We start from the raw sequence: 19,944 nt of genomic DNA on the forward strand, positions 1-19,944 counted from the left end.
GTAAGCAGTACTGAGTTAGTGAGTATAGTATGTTTCAGAAATATATTCGCGTTTTCCAGTGGCGAAAGAGCTTTCAATATTGAATCATATTTTTGCACAGGTACTGTCGTCCGTTTGCCTACGTTGCATCCCGGTTTCCCCCACTCGCTTCTGTTCGCCCCTCTGTAAAGACTAGTGGCTGGGCTGTCTTAGCTCCTTTCTGAAAATATTGATTTCTGTTAAGAATTGGACGTCTACGTAATATTATACAACTGTTTAAAATAACTTAAATAAAAGGGCCTCGTTAAGTAATTAACTGTCATGTGAGTTCCCCCCTTTCTACGACCCTGCTACATAACCACTTGGACGGACAGTAGACAGCATATCTGAGTAATTTTATCTTTTCGGATCGGGCAGAAGTGAAGACTGAATTTACAGTACGTAAGGTACTCTTTTATAGAGTAGGTACAAAATTATTTCAACATGAGTTGCTAGTACGAAGGACGAAACTGATAATTGGAATTAGGTACAATAGTCCATAGTGCGATAATACACACAAAAGAATTGAAGCCTGAAATAAACGGCCACCATTTTAAAAAATGTGTTTAAATATCCATATTATGATTATTTTCTATTTAACTTTATTCTCTATATTGTACGCTAATGTGCTGTAGATAGAATAATATACACTGCATAATGAATACGTCCGAATGGATAACTCGTGATTAAAAACACTTATTGTTAATGCAGTACTGTATTTTGATTAAACAAAAACCTAATAAAAAGTATCAAACTGAAAATCCCGATATTTCCTAGTGTACGTAAATGGATGAACTACTTTTCTTCCCTCCTATACCTAATAAAGTGATTTGTTTGTATTTTACGCCAGTATCATCGAACTCCAGTCGTGGAAGGGGGTAGCAAACGTCGTTTCCAGTTCTCAATCTTTAATCCAAAGGTATAGCCACGTTAATATTAGAAATGTTAGTAAAAATAAAATGATGTCCCTGTATAAACACAAAGTAATAATGAATGTTTAGATAAAATATTTATTCATGTCAACTGTAATAAGCGTACCGTTTTTTATTTTGAAAATCTGGTCACTCTACATAAGAATTAATGTGAAACGAGCTAATCATTTCCGCTGCTAATCGCTGAAGCAAACAATTGCTGACAGTCAAGTATTTTGTACTCTGACTCCACCTACTTCAGACGTTTTGGCAATGTTTATGTTTGATTGAAGCTTTAGCGATAAAAAATTATCATTTCCTGCCGGGCACAAGTGTGCTTATTTGCTTCTCCTCAACAGGCCACGTCATTTACAACATAGTAGCCAAATGTATTTCTTTTTTACTGTCAAGATGTTCAAGGACGTCACGCTAAGACTTGCTTTGACAGGCGTCCTTAGCTATGTTACGTAAATTAGAGACTGCATTTGATTCTGTGTTCTTGTACTACGAGGTACAGACTATAACGTACTACGGTCAGACGTCTTTCCTCATAGAGCTTACAAACAGGTGAGACATTTTAATTCATAGGTACGTACATAGTCTTCTTCTTGTTCTTCTTCTTCTTCTTCTTCTTCTTCTTCTTCTTCTTCTTCTACAGGGATTAGGCCTATTGGCCTGTTCCGTCTTCAAGGCTTAAATCATCTGTCCATCTTATTTTCGGTCTTCCGACATTTCTATATCCTTTTGGTGCATAATCCATAATCTGTTTTGGTAATCTGTCATTAGTCATTCTTGTAATATGTATGTATGTATTTATTTACACTGCAAGTGGGCAAGCACCCGGTGGCAGTGGTATATACAATATAAAACAGTACACAATAAAATTTACAATAAACAATACAATTTTACAATACATATACAATTTTATACACAATACAATAAGAATACACAATACAATTTAACACAATAATAATAAAACATAAATAAAATACCTAATTTTACAATACAACCTACATAATTATGTATAGGCCCTACATAAGTTTCAATAGTCTTTCACTTTACTCTCATCTCATTCCCTGTAGTGGCACTATGACGCATTTCACTGACACTTTAGCGCATATTTCACTGACACTATAGAACACATTTCGTTGACGCTATAAATTATCACTGATCGGAACTGTTCACTGCACTGTAAAACCATAACTTCACTGACTCACCTCGCTTCACTGATACAACAGTTCAAATAAGTCAAATAATTACATCCTTATGCATACTTATAAACAGAACTACATTTAAACTAAACATTTCTAGTCTAAGGCCCTCTTACACGCTATTTTTAAATAATTTACAATTCAAACCAAGGAAGTAAGTTAGTACCAATTTTGTTTCTGATGTTTAATCTTTTCTTCTAAATTAAAAATATTTAATAATTGTCGGATATTTTCGTTTCTTTGATGATCCAATAAAGTATAACCGGCAACACCTCGTAGGAACTTCATTTCACTTACTTGGATATTTCTTTTTGATGCGCGGTTTAATAACCAGTTTTCTGAGCCGTGAGTTAATAATGGAACTGCTAGGGTTTTGTAAAATTTTAATTGTGTTGAGCGCTGTGTTTTATTTCTTAAAGTTCTAATTGTTCCACACATCTGTTGGAATTTGCTCAACTTACTCTTAATATCCTGTTCACCCAAATAAGATATATTGCAGCCTATGAGAAGGCCTGATGGCCTTAACTCTGCCAGGGAAAATAAAACTATTATGATTATTATTATTATTATTATTATTATTATTATTATTATTATTATTATGTAATTAAAAGAAGATATCTGTTTATAGTTTCTTGATTAATAACTATTTTACATCGCCTATGGTTAAGCCCTCTGAAAGCCATTGTTTTAGTTTTGTTATTAGAAATTTTTAGGTTATATCCTTCTGTTATTAGCTGGAGCTGGTAAGTTGCCATTTGTAGATCATCCTCAGATTCTGCGATCAATATTTGATCATCGGCAAAAAGCATTGTATTTAAGGGAAGACTCCACTGAAAATCATGAAAACTTTTCCAAATTTTTTTTAGCTATTTCACTTATTCAGAATTTATATTTTCATATCCCAAATGGATTCAGCTCAATTCTGATTACAAATACTCGTATGTTTACACTTTTTAAATTAAGGCTGGAAAGGGGTGTGGAATTTAAAGAGCTGTCAAAATTGTTTTTCATCGAAGAATTCTTTTTTAAAATTTCTGATTTCTGCTAGTTTATTTTATAATATTAATAAAATAAACTATATAATATTAATAAAATAAACAAGCAGTATTAAGAAAAATATTAATAAAATAAGCTAGCAGCATTTCTCACAAAATAAATGCATAGAAACATGCAGCTACCTCATAAATACTTCAGTAAAAATTTCATTCAGATTTATTAATATTTGGCATAAGAAAGTTGGTGCTGAATCAACAAAAATGAACACAGAAAAATAGATTTGAAAATAAAATGAATATTTATGTAAATTAATATTCTCCTCCGCTACACTCATCTAGTAACTTCAGGGAGCCAACAAAAAGTTACTAGATTTGTAATCAGAAATTTTAAAAAAGAACTCTTCGATGAAAAACAATTTTGACAGCTCTTTAAATTCCACGCCCCCTTCCAGCCTTAATTTTAAAAAGTGTAAACATACGAGTATTTGTAATCAGAACTGAGCTGAATCCATTTGGGGTATGAAAATATAAGTTCTGAATAAGTGAAATAGCTAAAAAAATTTGGAAAAAATTTTCATGATTTTCAGTGGAGTCTTCCCTTAATACAGTTGTTCCTAAATTTATACCGAATGATATTTTATTCTGCCATTCTTCTATGGCTTTATTGAGGTATATATTAAATAATGTTGGAGGTAGCGGCAACCTTGCTTCACACCTTGGTTTACTATTACTGAGTTGCTTATCTGATTACCTACTCTTATCAATATTTTTGTCTCATATAAGCTTTTTATGATATTTACGAAATGTTTGGGATATACGTACATAGTAAAGTATTCAATACGGAAGTTATCAGTGTTCCAGTTCATGAAAATGTAGAGGAGAGGGGGAAATTTCTCGTTAAATAGGGTTCCCAAATGTCCCATAAAATATGGAATCGTCCTGTTTTTCGCTAATGCGTCCCGTTGTCCCGAGAAAAGTCTTCGGGACAGCTTTCCGTCCCGTATTTTAGAGTTCTAAACTGAGAAAAAATGGTAAAGTTACAATGTCTATTCTACAGGGACATCATTTTATTTTTATTTCAATTTTTATTGTATCTGAGTTTTTGAATGTACATCACTCCCACCCCCTTTACTAGTAAACTTCCAATCGTCCACCACACAGAACCAAGACCGCGTATGCAGTACTGAGTTAGTGAGTATAGTACGTTCCAGAAATATGTTCGCGTTTTCCAGTGACGAAAGAGCTTTCAATATTGAATCATATTTTCGCACAGGTACTATCGTCCGTTTGCCTACGACGCATCCCGGTTTCCCCCACCTGCTTCTGTTCGCCCCTCTGTAAAGTCTAGTAGCTGGGCTGTCTTAGCTTTTTTCTGAAAACATAAATTTTTGTTAGGAATTGGATGTCTACGTAATGTTATACAACTGTTTAAAATAACTTAAATAAAAGAGCCTCGTTAAGTAATTAACTGTCACGTGAGTTCCTCCCCCCCTTCTACGACCCTGCGACAAAACCACTTGGACGGACAGTAGATAGAATTTCTGAGTAATTTTATCTTTTCGGATCGGGCAGAAGGGAAGATTAAATTTACAGTACTTAAGGTACTATTTTTATAGAGTAGGTACAGAATTATTTCAACATGAGTTACTCGTACGAAGGACGAAACTGGTAATTGGAATTAGGTACAATAGTCTATAGTGCGATAATATGCACAAAAGAACTGAAGCGTGTATCGAAATGAACGGCCACCATTTTCAAAAATGTGTTTAAATATCCATATTATGATTATTTTTCAATTTAACTTCATTCTCTATATTGTACGCTAATGTGCTGTAACAGTACAATATACACTGCATATATATATATATATATATATATATATATACATAATTTATTTCCAAGAAATAGTCTGCTCAGTCAAATTGAAATGTGAACTAGGAGCCTAAATTTAAGAAATAATAAATTTGTACATATATTGTAACAATCACACACTAACGGATAGCTCAATTCGTGAGTAAAAACACTAAGTGTTAATAAAGTACTGTATTTTGATTAAACAAAAACCTAATGAAAATTATCAAACTCAAAATCGCAATATTTCCTAGTTTACGTAAATGGATGAACTACTTTTTTTCCCTCCTATACCTAGTAGAGTGATTTGTATTTTACTGCAGTATCATCGAACTCCAGTCTTGGAAGGGGGAGCAAGCGGTGTTTCCGGTTCTAGACTTTTAATCCAAAGATATAACCAGGTTAGTATTAAAAATGTTAGTAAAAATAAAATGATGTCCCTGTACATTACAAATTACAAACATCGCACTTCATCATTGCATTGTAGATGGGCTATTATGAGACAATTATTGTGAGTTATTAATTTCTCAAGACAAGTGATGGCAACATCAAACGTTTAGATGAAGTCTGGGTGAATCTTTTTAAAAGTACCGAAAGGGAACTCTCAAATTTGAAGAGGGTAGTGGAGTTCATTATGTGTATCCCTGTAACAAATGCGTGTGTCGAAAGATTATTTTCTTGCATGAACGCTCTATGGACTGATGAGAAAAATAAATTGTCTGTAAAAACAGTAAAATCAATACTCGTTGTAAAATCATTCTTCAGTGAGGATTGTGTTGCTTTTCATACATGATTCTTCAAAATAAAGAATTGTTATTCTTCAGGGAAATATTTCAAGGCCAAGGCAGATTGATTTATAAGAATATTGTCAGTGAATAGTGTATTTTGTAGCTATTTCTGTAATAACTTAGTAAAAACAATTTGAAGGCAACTTCCAAAACCTATCCATAAAGAAGTTAAACTTAAATGGTTAGGTACAGCTTACACCAGTAAAATTTTGGAAATATTCAACATTTTTCCCTCCATTACTGTATCTTGCACAATAATGAAAATTAGTATGTGTGCTATATGAAAAAAATATTTTTACGATTTAAAAAATATCATTTACATTTTTGTTTTCAAAATTCAGTTCACTATGCAGTGATGAAGCGTTTCCCACATAACTCAAAAACTATCCAACATTCTGTGATGCAATATTTTGTGTGTATTTATGCATGTCATATCTACAATATGATGCAAGATCACTACTCTCCCTTTGATAAATTCTGATAAAAAATAAATTCATTTTTAAAATGGTCAAATATCAGTACTTTGTTCTAACACAAAATAAAAAAATATATTATTCATTGATGAATGTAGTTGAAAGAGCATGATATTGTAAACATGAGTTTCAGCAATAAAATAAAAGAGAGAGAACATGAAAAAGTTAACAAGTTTATTAGTTATGAGAGAAACGCTTCATCACTGCACAGTAAACTGCCACCATTATGAATTTTGAAAATGTCTTACACGATTCACATTTTCATCTGTCACGCTTAAAAGTGTAGCTGGTGGAATGCTGTGTAGGGTGCTGGTGATTCTTTCCTTTAAATCATCCAGATTTGCGGGCTGTGTCTAAAACATGTGATGTTTTACATAGCTCCAGAGAAAAAAATCAAGTGGTGTAAGGTCTGGCGAACGTGGAGGCCAACTGATAGGGCCACCTCGTCCAAACCAATGTTTCTTAATTTTTGGCGAGTCGTCAGTGCATAATGTGATGTTGCCCCATCAAGCTGAAACCATACCCTTTGGCGGGTATTAAGTGGTGGGTCATCCAAAAAGTTCATTACAACAGTATCAAGCAATTCACTACAGGTGTACTGGTTTACATGATCATCAAAGAAGTACAAGCCCACAATGGTGTCGGATAGAATACCACACCATACCATAACCCGTGGAGCACCTGGATCATTGGAAGGACGCATCCAGTGTGGGTTCACTGGGGACCAGTATCTGGCATTCTGTGTATGAGCATGGCCAGTGGCGGCTCGTGATAAAATATTATGTGTGTTCACAATTTTGTGGTTCCAAAATCGAAGAGAATTTGAAATCGTACGTTTAGTCTAATATGAAATGTCATGATTCCAATGTTTCACTATCGAAAAAAAAATCGTATATAAATTCAAAACAACATATAATAATAATAATAATAATAATAATAATAATAATAATAATAATAATAATGAAACTCAGTCTTTTTATTTCCAATTTTTCTTTGTAAGCCAGTTTACCCAGTTCTTTACTGTTCAAAATTACTTGAACAGAGTTCATTGCTTATGTTTGTTAAAAATGAATACATACCACGGTCTCGTTATTTACAAACGCGTGTGTTCAGTAATATATTTTGATTCACAACACACTGATACATTGTAGCCTATACCAGTACTGTAATCCCATTCGCATAGATTACTATAAATACATGCCAGTAAATATTATTCTTAAATATTATACACTGCCATACAGATACTTAAATTCATACTACCACCACAGTCAACCACCACGTGTTTGAAAGCCAAACTATGCTATTATGCCGACACTGAAGTATAGTAATTCACAAACTACATTCTCGTAGCAGCACTGTACACGTAAGTGAACGTTCCTACAGTCAGATGCTGACATCTACAGTCTATTAAATTTCCTCCTCGAGATATAGCACTTGAACGATAGGCATCGATGGACCTGACATCTGTAGGATAGATACTCATCATGTTCACTTAACGCTTTGTGCTCTTGACGAGTCATAAGCGGCCAGCTAAAGACAATTTTCTCCCGCGCATGCGTGAAATTCCTGTAACCAACTCGAAAAGAGCACGGCTTGTACGTGAACGGATGTTGCCAAGTTTACATAAGAAGTTTATGCAAGATGCGGGAATTTAAAATACTCGACTCTGATATTATACATCCCCACTACGTCAATACGGTATCAAATAATAAACCTAGTCGTGCATTAATGGAAACAAGGTGTTCGCGTGCTCTTGTGCTCTTATTGGCGCACCGCCACTGAGCATGGCCATCTAAGAAGAACAAACATTCATCGCTGAACATGACATTTGGAAGAAAATCTGGATTCCTCTGTGTTTCTAGACTAATCTAGTTACAGTATTCAAGTCTCCTCATTGGATCAGTATCGACCATTGTGTGTCTGTGCAGACTTCAATATTCGGTGTACAGAATCTTTACTGATTCCGCTTTCCTTGCCCGCGTAGCAGAGTGGTCTGTAAGGGCTTAGTGTACAGTAAATTTGGCAATCACATCGGCTCGGCGGTCTTCATTGGTGGCTGTCTTTGGTCGACACTGCATTTGGCGTCGATTACCGTGTACATCGTTTTAAATTTATTCAATAATCTGTCCACAGTTTGATGGGAGGGCTTGGGATTATCAGGGTGCCGGCCATGGAATATGGTGCTGCATGTTGGGATCTTTACAGATTAGAACATATTAAGACACTGGAAAAGATTCAAAAACGGGCTCTCAAGTGTTGTCTGAAAAATTCACCATTAAAATGGGACACACTCACGGACAGGAGAACGCGAATTCGATTATGCGCACTGTTCAAAACATACAGAGGTGAGCCTGCCTGGAGAGAAATAAAAAATAGGTTGCAGCCGCCAAATTACTCTTCAAGGAACGACCACTCATATAAACTGAGGGAAAGAAGGCAGAGGACGGGCACTGGAAAGTTTTCTTTTCTCAATCGTACTATCAGGGACTGGAATGCTCTACCTGCAGACTTACTAAAGGCTTTACCAACAACCAAAAATGTATTTAAAAATAGGCTTAAGGACTTTACTAATAGGCGGTAATTATACACAGTATTTAAAGGGTGTAAATGATATTTTGTTATTGAAGAGTTGTATCAGTGAAGAATTATGTTGTCAGTGAAGTGTGTTGTGTCAGTGAAGTGTGTTGAGTAGGGGAAACGTGTTCCTGTCAGTGAAGCTTTATAGTTTATAGTGGCAGTGCAAAGTATTTGAACAGTGAAATGTTTTTGAAGTGTTAGTGAAATCAGGATAGAATCAGTGAAATGTGTCGTAGTTCCAATGCAGTGAGTGAGTTGACAGCGAAATGAGTGTAGTGTTGAAAGGTACTTGTGCAGATATAAACATATCATACTCGTAGGTTTTAGTTCGAACTTAGGTTTAAGATACAAATTAGATTTATTTTAAATGTTATTTTAAGTGATCGTGCTTCATTTAATTTAGGATATTCCCTGTTGTTATTATTATTATTATTATTATTATTATTATTATTATTATTATTATTATTATTATTATTAAATATTGTTAATATTAATTATTAGTAGGCCTATTATTATTAATTGTATTTTTAAGTAATATGTTTATTATTGTCATTATTGAGTGTAATTAGTTACCACTGCCACCGGGTATATACCCATTGCAGTGTGAATAAATAAATACATGAAATTCGTCTGCATTTTCTCGAGATGTTCTATGGTGATCTCCACAAAGAAGTATCAGCTCTACACGTTGTTCCGATGTCAGCATTATTCTTCTATTTTACTATTTCACTTAGAAAATAAAGCAACTGATTAACCCCTTTGGCACGCGACTTTTAAGACACGCGGTATATACTGTACAACAATTTTCAGTAAATATTTATCAGAGAAGAGCTATTATTGTCCATTTAATTTTACTTCTATTACTAGTTACATACGCAAATTTTGGTAGAACAGACTATGCACAATAAAGTTATGTAATGAGAAGTTTGGAACTAACTTACTGAAGATAAGATAATAGATTGTTGTTGACCGACTTCTGTTCATCGGTGCTGGAGAGCAACACGTCTTGAAGATCTTTGTAACGTAAGTTCACTCTCAATTTAGATTTCTGAACTTTCAGTTTTTTAATGTTTGCTGTCGTATATATGTCGATGAAAACATAGAGATAATACACCGGCCTAGGCTCTGATAGCTAGATACCTTTCAACTGGTATACCTATTATCTAATTTATAAAATTTTATCACATCTTCTGAATTGAATACAAACATTTTCATAAAATCTACAAATATTTAATTTTATTTTTCAATACCTTTAATAACCTGTATAAAAGAATCACTCCTGAAAGATGTTTAAGGGTATATGTAGTGAACGACCACAAATATTATCAGAAAATGCAGGCTTTAAATTTCTAAAATTTTATAAGGATATGAAATCACAATTCGACAAAAATTATAAGGTACTACAACAAGACCTATTAGAACTAAAATATCTGATAAGAGTATATAAAAGGTTATTAATAATATTTTTATGCTCGACCATGCCGAAATGTAGTAATTATACACCTGGTAGCACACCTTTAATGCATGTCATTAAAGTACACCTACTCATTAAAGGTCAGGTCTTTCAGCCAATGACGACTCAGGTTACAACTGTTCAGCCAATGACAGGTCAGCTTTCTACCGTTATAAAACCGCAAGTATCGATTATTCTCGGATATGCAATCGAAAGAGAATTAGCGAAAAGTCACGGAGGCTGGAAATCCAATACTGTCGCAGAAGGTTATGTTCTGTTACTATAATAATTAGCGTTAATTGTAAATAATATTCAAATAAATTCAATTTGTCATCTCGTTTTTCAATGTCTAATTTAATGTCGATGTTATCTCTGTAGGTTCTTATGGCCTAACAAGGTCAATGTGGACTTCTGTTCCTCGGAAAAAATCAATACTTTCGCGTCTGCGCACATCTCACAATTTACGAGGTATTGCTCAAGGTCAGTTAGATACAAATAAAATGAATAATTTCAAGTTAGAAATATGGTCGAACATAAAAAGTCGTATGAAACTCGCCTATAATGGTAATTAAGAAGCTCGTATGAAAATTATGAAACTCGCTTGCGCTCGTTTCATAAATATCCATACTCACTTCTTAATTACCTTCATTATAGGCTCGTTGCATAATGTACTATTTTAGCATTGACTTTTTACTTTAAATTAAATTTTCCAATATTTGAACATTTTCGCACATATTATTTCATAACTCCACAACCATTAGAGATAGAATTCTGAAATTTTGTACACTGATTTAACATGCATTTATGCAAAAAGTAGACTACAATAATGCCCATTTCTTTGAAAATAGAAAAATTAGGTCACAAAACATTATGTAAATTTTAATATATTTTATATAGGACAAATAAAAAATTAATTGTATTAAAATAAACAATTCTATATTTCTGAGAGTAGTCTACATTTCAGAAATAAGTGTTTATTATATGCAGGAAAAATATTAAAGATGTCAGAGAGACCATACCAATGTTATGGTTACCAAATAATGTAAATGCAGAATTCTTTTGTTTTTTTTTTCATACTTTGATAAAACTGGTTTGAAAAATATTATTAGTAATCTTTTTTTTATACTTTCATCAGATGTTTAAGTTCTAATAAGTCTTGTTGTGGCACCTTGTAATTTTTGTCCAATTGTGAGTTCATTTTCTTATAAAACTTTAGAAATTTAGAGCCTGCATTTTCTGATAATATTTGTGGTCGTTCAAGTATATATACCCTTAAGAACATTGGATTTGTAGATCAATGGCCTTAGGAAAAGTCTCTCAACTTTTTCACAAAAAATTTGTCTCTTCAATAACTTTCACTTCAACTTAAATCATTTAATTTCAATGTATATAATATTTTTTAGGTTATCTTTGTCTTGTAATACTGTTCAAATCTTTCAAATGCTTTGTTGGTGAAATTTCTAATTTCTTTGTTATTTGCTTAATACTTTCAATTTTTTGGTACGTCACAGTTAAATGAGGCGTTAAATCCACTGCCAAAAGCGTTTGAAAATGAAAGGGGAGCCCAAATTTAACAAAAAAAGAAACTCTTCGGAATATGTATGGTAAGACTTTCCTGTGTTAAATTTCAACGTACCTCGTTTACATGTTTCGACCTATTTATGGATCATCTTCAGAACTGGAACAACGACCAGTTCTAAAGATGACCCATAAATAGGTCGAAATATGTAATCGAGGTACGTTGAAATTTAACACAGGAAAGTCTTACCATACATATTCCGAAGTGATAGTGTTAAAACTTCTCTAATCAAGATGTATAAAAAAAACTCTGGCATAGGTATTTATTGAAATTGATATAACTCAGTCATTTTTTAAGATATTCACAAAATTCGTTCAGCATTTCACTCATAAAAACCAATGTACAAATTGTTTAGATTAGATTTTTAATACTTCACCTGGATACAATAATATAAGCTTACGAACATGATTAATTATTATTTTTTGGTCAGTGATCTGCATATTGGACATTATTTTCACGTGTACATAAAATATCAAAAAATTCTAATCTAGATAAAAGCTGACTTATAGTCTGCTAAAGATGTGTTCAAAATTTCATGAACTTCCCTTCAGTGGTTCCTGAGTTATATCCATTTTTTTAAGTGCCGTGTCAGAAAATCAAACTTGCGGGAAATCAACAAACAACAGCGTGCGGGTCATTTAAAATGGCTACTAATGACCTACAATCGTGCAAGATGGCCAATAAAATAATATACTGTATATATATATATATATATATATATATATATATATATATATATATATATATATATATATATATATATATATCTCAAAGAACAGTTTTAGGCAATAATTTTTTTTTGAAAAATTCAACTTTTTTGCCAAATTTCACCATCCTCTCCCCTCAAATTACCAAGAAATGTTAAGCTGCATAATCAATTGGAGTCACTTAACAATCCACACAGGCAAACTTTTCCTTCAAGAAATTTGCGGATTTCCTCCGCGGTGCACATTGCTCATAACCAGCCAGGCTTCACTGTCGATACACGCTGAAGCAGTTGTGTTCAAGAAATAAAAGTCTAAAATCGCTAGTAATTTAATGTATCTACAACTTTCATTTCTCGCAAAAACAAAGGAGGGCCACATAAAAAGCCATGACGGACCGGATGTTGGCCATAATTTTTTTCCGCTATCCTCTACATACATCATACTTCGTTACTTCTGACTAACCTCCTTGATGATCTTTAATTAAATATGTACTTTGTTAATAGGACGAAATGGATCCAAATGGGAAGATTGCCCTCGTCACAGGAGGAGCCATGGGAATAGGATTTTCAATATGCCAGGAGCTCCTAAAAGCAGGTGTCAAGGTATGAAACCAAAAATAAAAATAACTGTAATAATAATCATCATTATTATCTACTTCAATGAATGGATCATTTGATCCATTCTGCTGTTGCAATGATATTCTCGTTTAAAACCTATTTGTTGAGCTGCAATCTAAAAAAACATGCATAAAATAAACAGTTTACTATGCAACAACATAAGAATGCAAAATAGTTTTTTTATGGATTACACATAAAAAGTAGTCTTTGTTATTCCCAGCCACTCTTGAGCCCTAAGACAGCACCACCGCTTCGACATCTCTCGCTACTCGAATTTCTTCCCTGTCTACCGCTTGCTACCTGTCCGAAACACCCTTTCCTTCCTCTCAAACCGCCGAAAACCCTCACTGGGTCTCTCTACTTGTTGGTCGAACAGCAATGGGTCTTACTGCCTCCTGCAAGTAAGTTCCAGTAGTACCGGTATGTAGAAGTGAAAGAAGTGGGCGATATGCTGTACCCTCGTCTAAGACCTACATTTGTTAAAATTTGCTTATTTCTTTTATTTCCAGTTTCTATTATTATATTTGTGTTTCTATATAACAGTAAATTAAAATGCTAAGTTTGGGAACATTACATAGTTATTATATATTGTCTATAACTTATACTGAACGTGTAAATCAGGAGAAGTGACTGTCACAGTTGCTGTGGGTATGTATGTATGTATGTATGTATGTATGTATGTATGTATGTATGTATGTATGTATTTTTTAAACCTTATTTACAAGCATGTTCCATTACAAAAATGCAATACTACATGCTAATAGACTACACATTACAATATTGCTAACTCTTCCGAATACAATGTATACACATTATTGCTAGCCTATTCTACTTTCCCTAAATATACTATTTACAACATGTTAACATCTATGCTACTGTTGAAGCTTTTAAATACTTTGTACAACACTATTTTAATTACCTATTTCTTTTCTATTTACAGATAAAAAAATCAATACTATTGCTAATCATTTTAAAAACTATGTTTAGAAATATACTATTTAACAAATTAACCTACTTTCCCTAAATTTACTATTTACGTGTTAACATCTATGCTACTGTTGGATCTTTTAAATACATTATACAACACTATTTTAGAGCCTATTCTGTATGTATGTATGTATGTATGTATGTATGTATGTATGTATGTATGTATGTATGTATGTATGTATGTATGCAAAACTGTTTAAAACTACTGACTTAGTTATGTCTGACAAAAGGTTACTTTTCCATCCAGAAAGATAGATTGGTAACAGTCCATTGTCACAATAAAGGTACGGTCACACGTCGCTACTTTTGCAGCGCTGCAGTACAAAAAACTGCGCAACTCTCGTACTGCGACGTGTGAACAACGGTGCAACCCGAAAAGTAGCGGCTGCCGAACCTGCTGCTCGCTACTTTTCCATGCTGCGCGCAGCTTAAAAGTAGCGACGTGTGAACAGGGTTCTCAGGGTTGCAGCCGCAGCATTTTTGATATCGGTTTTGTTGAAACTTTTGCTGCGGTTGCAACCAGTGTTGCCACCCAAATGTGCCAATGATACTTTTATTGTTTGGATATATTTTAATGTTACATGTGATGAAAATAAATTATTTGTAAGTTATTAAATGCACAACACAGTCTGAGCATATTTGCTGACGACATAATTCACTTTTTTAATTTTATGTAGCGTAGTTTCAACCAGGAGGGTTGCCAACATTGATTACGTGAATATGCTGTTGGGTATCATTTAAGTATTTAGGCGTTTTTAAAAACTTTATAGTAAAAATAATGCCAATTTCTGAATACTAGATACGATAGAAAAGCAAATAATAGATAAGTAAGCTTTCGCATGAGTTTATTAATAATGCGAACATAATCACAAAATGTATATTGAGAAGTCAACACGGAGATGGGAACCTGCAGTATGACTGCGGCTGCAAAAGTAGAGCCTTGCGTGTGAACAGACTCGCAACCTCCAGTTGCAACTTTTCCTGCACTCGGGTTGCGCAGCATGAAAAGTAGCGTGCAGCGCGCTACTTTTCGCTTACGTGTGAACACGACACGCAACTTTTGCAGCTGCAGTACGAAAGTTGCGCAGCAAAAGTAGCGACGTGTGATCGTACTTTAAGTGTTAGTTTTGGCACTGCAACTAACGCATTTATTGACCTGAACAGAAAGGCAAAAAATTCGTGTACTAATAAAAACCAAAAACAAGGGGGGGTGGGGGATTAAAATTTTGAGGAACACGGCAACATTGTATATATATATATATATATATATATATATATATATATATATATATATATATATATATATAGAATGTTAAAGAAACAAGTAACCAATATTTTAGGAGGTGATAGTATGAATCAAAACAAGAAAATAATGCCTAATAAACATGGGTCCTACAACACATACTTTTCATAAGAGGTGCTCAATGTGACGTCCATTCATGGCAGTGCATTTCTCTGCCCTACAATACAGCAGACTACCAGATAATCGTACCGTAGTTGACACCCTTGGTATGGAATACTGATACGTTACAAGGAATACTGAAAACAAAAGTCTGGTTGCGGTTATAAGCGGGATTTAGCAGAGATGATGTTGTGAATTTTCGTAATCAGCATGTGTAGGCTGATGAAAATCCCCGAGCAGTTGAAGAAACGAGGCATCAGTACCGATTCTCAATCAACTTATGGGCAGGCGTTCTTGGTGATAGATTAATAGGGCCATACGTGCTACCACAGAGATTAACTGAGGATCGTTATCAGGACTTTCTTATTAGTGTATTAAAACAAATTTCAAAGAGTGCGTGATTCCTTACGCCAAAGGACAGAGAAATGCATTGCCATGAGTGGACGTCACATTGAGCACCTCCTATGAACAAGTGTTCAGATCTCAGAAAGTATGTGTTGTAGGACCCATGTTTATTAGACATTATTTTCTTGTTTTGATGCATACTAGCACCTCCTAAAATACTGGATACTTTTTAACATCCTGTATAATATATATATTTTTCTCTCTGTTTCTAAGCGTGCGTATTTGCACACGTAAATGTGGTGAGTAGGATTCTTTTTAAATAGAGAATCTCAAAATAGTCCTAGAAAGTATGGCGAAAAAACATTACTTAAGGGCAATGATTTAAGTCATTTTATACGCTGACATCACTTTAAGGTATTTTTAGTGTCAATAAAACGAATATACTCCACTGTGTGTGAAGCGCATATAAGCTTTAAAATAATGAATTGAACAGTAACATGTAATAAAACAAGTCAAAACCGAAAAACCAGGACCCTATCATCACGATAGCCTTAATCTCAAGTGTTACTGCAAGTAGTCTTTGTTTTTGTATCTGCTAACGTTCCTCTATCAGTTACGTCAGTTGCTTAATCTTGAATTTACAACATCCTCTCTCTTTTTTATTTCTTTAACACGTCACACAGCGTGCAGCAGTTCATTCGAAAGTTTTTTTTCAAATATACAGTAAACAAGTTCAGTTAAAATTAACGGTCCGAACCTTAGACATGTCCATCATACAGTAGATAACATATAAATTATGTTCCTCATATATAAAATGAAATAAACAGTTAAGGCGAAATACAAGATATGCAGCATTGACTAATTTGGTATTGCGCCCAGTAGGCCTATATAATTTATTTGTAACATATTGAAGTGCCCTGATTCAGAAAGAAAGAAACGAGGGATGATGGCTTAAATATTGCTGTTCACTTCCCCTTCACTAATTTATTTCACTTCCAGTTCCTCTTTTCGATCTTTATGCACATTCGAGTATATAGTATAGTAGTAGTAGTAGTAGTAGTAGTAGTAGTAGTAGTAGTAGTAGTAGTAGTAGTAGTAGTAGTAGTAGTAGTAGTAGTAGTAGTAGTAGCAGCAGTTTTTCAGTAGTATTATAGATTTTTTATTAATTTGTCCTACAAATAATATATGTGATATTGGCAATTAATATTTGAGGAGAAAAATTCACTCCGACGCCGGGGATCGAACCCGGGTCCTTGGATCTACGCACCAAGCGCTCTGACCACTGAGCTACGCCGAATTCAATAATATTATCATAGCTGCAGTGAATATATTTGTACAGATTACTGTGCACGTAACTGCGGACTCCCGGCCAATCAAGTCACTCAGCTGAATGCGCTCCTAGTATAATGGTAGTTGACATTGGACATTAAATTTTACGTCACCATATATGCCTAACTTGGAGTCAGGCCACAAAGGGAAACATTGAAGGAGGAGGGTTCGGTCCGGTGCTGTGGATTGAATTCGGCGTAGCTCAGTGGTCAGAGCGCTTGGTGCGTAAAACCAAGGACCTGGGTTCGATCCCCGGCGCCGGAGCGAATTTTTCTCCTCAAATATTAAGTTTTTAGTAGGTTATTTTACGACGCTTTATCAACATCTTAGGTGATTTAGCGTTTGAATGATATGAAGGTGACTATGCCGCTGAAATGAGACCGGGGTCCATCACCGATAGTTACCCAGCATTTCCTCACATTGGGTTGAGGGAAAACCCCGGAGAAACCTCAATCAGGTAACTTGTCCCGACCGGGAATCGAACCCGAGCCACCTAGTTTCGCGGCCAGACGCGCTAACCGTTACTCCACATGTGTGTGTTGTAGTAGTAGTAATAGTAGTAGTAGTAGTAGTAGTAGTAGTAGTAGTAGTAGTAGTAGTAGTAGTTTTATTTTGCCTGGCAGAGTTAAGGCCATAAGCCTTCTCTTCCACTCAACCAGGTTTCAATATCATCCGTCAAGAATTAGGCCTGTGTAGACCTGTTTCGGCCCCAACCGTTTCCTAACCGTCGATGTCCTCTGGGTTATTACTTCATAATTTTGGGGATTCTTGAATTGTCCATTCGTTTTACATAATGTAGCCAATTTAGTTTGTATCTGTTTATTTTTTCTTCTACTGACTCTACTTCTAATTGTTCCAATCGACCTGGTTGGCGAGTTGGTATAGCGCTGGCCTTCTATGCCCAAGGTTGTGGGTTCGATCCGGGGCCAGGTTGATGGCATTTAAGTGTGCTTAAATGCGACAGGCTCATGTCAGTAGATTTACTGGCATGAAAAAGAACTCCTGCGGGACAAAATTCCGGCACATCCGGCGACGCTGATATAACCTCTGCAGTTGCTAGCGTCGTTAAATAAAGCATAACATAACATAATTGTTCCAATATTTCTTCATTCCTTTTTCGATCTAAAAGAGTATATCCTGCTGTCCATCTGAGAAATTTCATTTCCGTTGCTTTGATTCTGCTCATATCTCTTTTCCTTAATGTCCAAATCTAATTTCCGTATAAAAGGGAGGGTAATGCTAGAGTATTATATATTTTTATGCTCGACCATGCCGAAATGTAGTAATTATACACCTGGTAGCAGTCCTTTAATGCATGTCATTAAAGTACACCTACTCATTAAAGTACAGGTGTTCAGCCAATGACAACTCAGCTTACAGGTGTTCAGCCAATGACAAGTCAGCTTTGTACCGTTATAAAACCGCAAGTATCGATTATTCTCGGATATGCAATCGAAAGAGAATTAGCGAAAAGTCACGGAGGCTGGAAATCCAATACTGTCGCAGAAGGTTATGTTCTGTTACTATAATAATTAGCGTTAATTGTAGATAATATTCAAATAAATTCAATTTGTCATCTCGTTTTTCAATGTCGAATTCAATAATCAAGGTTATATCAAGTTTAACGGGATTACATCAAGGTCAATGACAATATTGTTCCTCGGAAAAAATCAATACTTTCGCGTCTGCGCACATCTCACAATTCACGGCCTAGAACAAGGTCACTTCCGATCTTGTCAGATACAAATAAAATGTATACATCTGAATAATTTCAAGTTAGAAATATGGTCGAGCATAAAAAGTCGTATGAAACTCGCCTATAATGGTAATTAAGAAGCTCGTATGAAAATTATGAAACTCACTTGCGCTCGTTTCATAAACATCCATACTCGCTTCTTAATTACTATCATTATAGGCTCGTTGCATAATGTGGATTTTTGTACTAATATAGCTTTTAATGTATTATTTATTATTCCTAAAATTTGTGTAAATATGGTGATTTTCTTGTTCACATCTTTTTCATTTTGATAAGATATTTCACAATCCAGATAATTGAAATGTTGTACTTTTTCTAGGCATTGGTTATTGTGTATTATCTTACTTCTGATTGGATCTTGTCCCAAAAATGCCATTACTTTTGATTTTTGTACTGAAATCTCCATCCAAAAATTTGATAATATTTTATTTAATGTATATAGTCCTCTTTGTAAGTTATCCTATGAATTGGAAACTATAACTTGATCGTCTGCAAAGAGCAGGGTATTTAATGTTATGTTTTCTGATGCATAGATTTGGTTCCATTTAGAAATAATTAGGTTTCAATACTATAGTAATATACATGAATATAGATATACATATATCTTTAATATATATGAAATACAGAATTATGTGATAGATACAAAAGAACACAAAAGAAGATACCTTTGATATTACATAAAATATAGTAGAAAATTACAAATAGTTAAGATCAGTTACATAATATAAGGGTAATATACCTATATGCAATTTATAAAATATAAACTGCTCGAGATAAATTCGACGATTAATTCACTTGAGATATAATATACAGTCAATATACTAATAGGAGAATAGGCCTACATGTGGGTTACAAGACATAAAAAGTTGAATAGCAAAAACGTGCTATATAGCATACAGGTACAAACGATTAAGTAAAATATCAAGATATTAAAAAAGGGGGAAA

At 34.2% G+C, this 19,944-nt stretch overlaps 1 protein-coding gene across 1 annotated transcript in view; it reads left to right on the forward strand.

Annotated features, from left to right (window-relative positions):
- Nucleotides 1–1,426: 1,426 nt before the first annotated feature.
- LOC138703669 (15-hydroxyprostaglandin dehydrogenase [NAD(+)]-like) overlaps nt 1,427–19,944 on the forward strand; it is a 47,892-nt gene continuing 29,374 nt past the window's right edge. Inside the window, exons 1-3 of the mRNA XM_069831748.1 lie at nt 1,427–1,496; nt 5,310–5,387; nt 13,067–13,165. Coding sequence (XP_069687849.1) covers nt 13,073–13,165 — 93 coding nt within the window. The 5' untranslated portion in view covers nt 1,427–1,496; nt 5,310–5,387; nt 13,067–13,072. The remainder of the gene's footprint in view (nt 1,497–5,309; nt 5,388–13,066; nt 13,166–19,944) is intronic.

This window comes from Periplaneta americana, chromosome 7 (genome assembly GCF_040183065.1).
Source record: "Periplaneta americana isolate PAMFEO1 chromosome 7, P.americana_PAMFEO1_priV1, whole genome shotgun sequence".
NCBI classification, from domain to species: Eukaryota; Metazoa; Arthropoda; class Insecta; order Blattodea; family Blattidae; genus Periplaneta; species Periplaneta americana.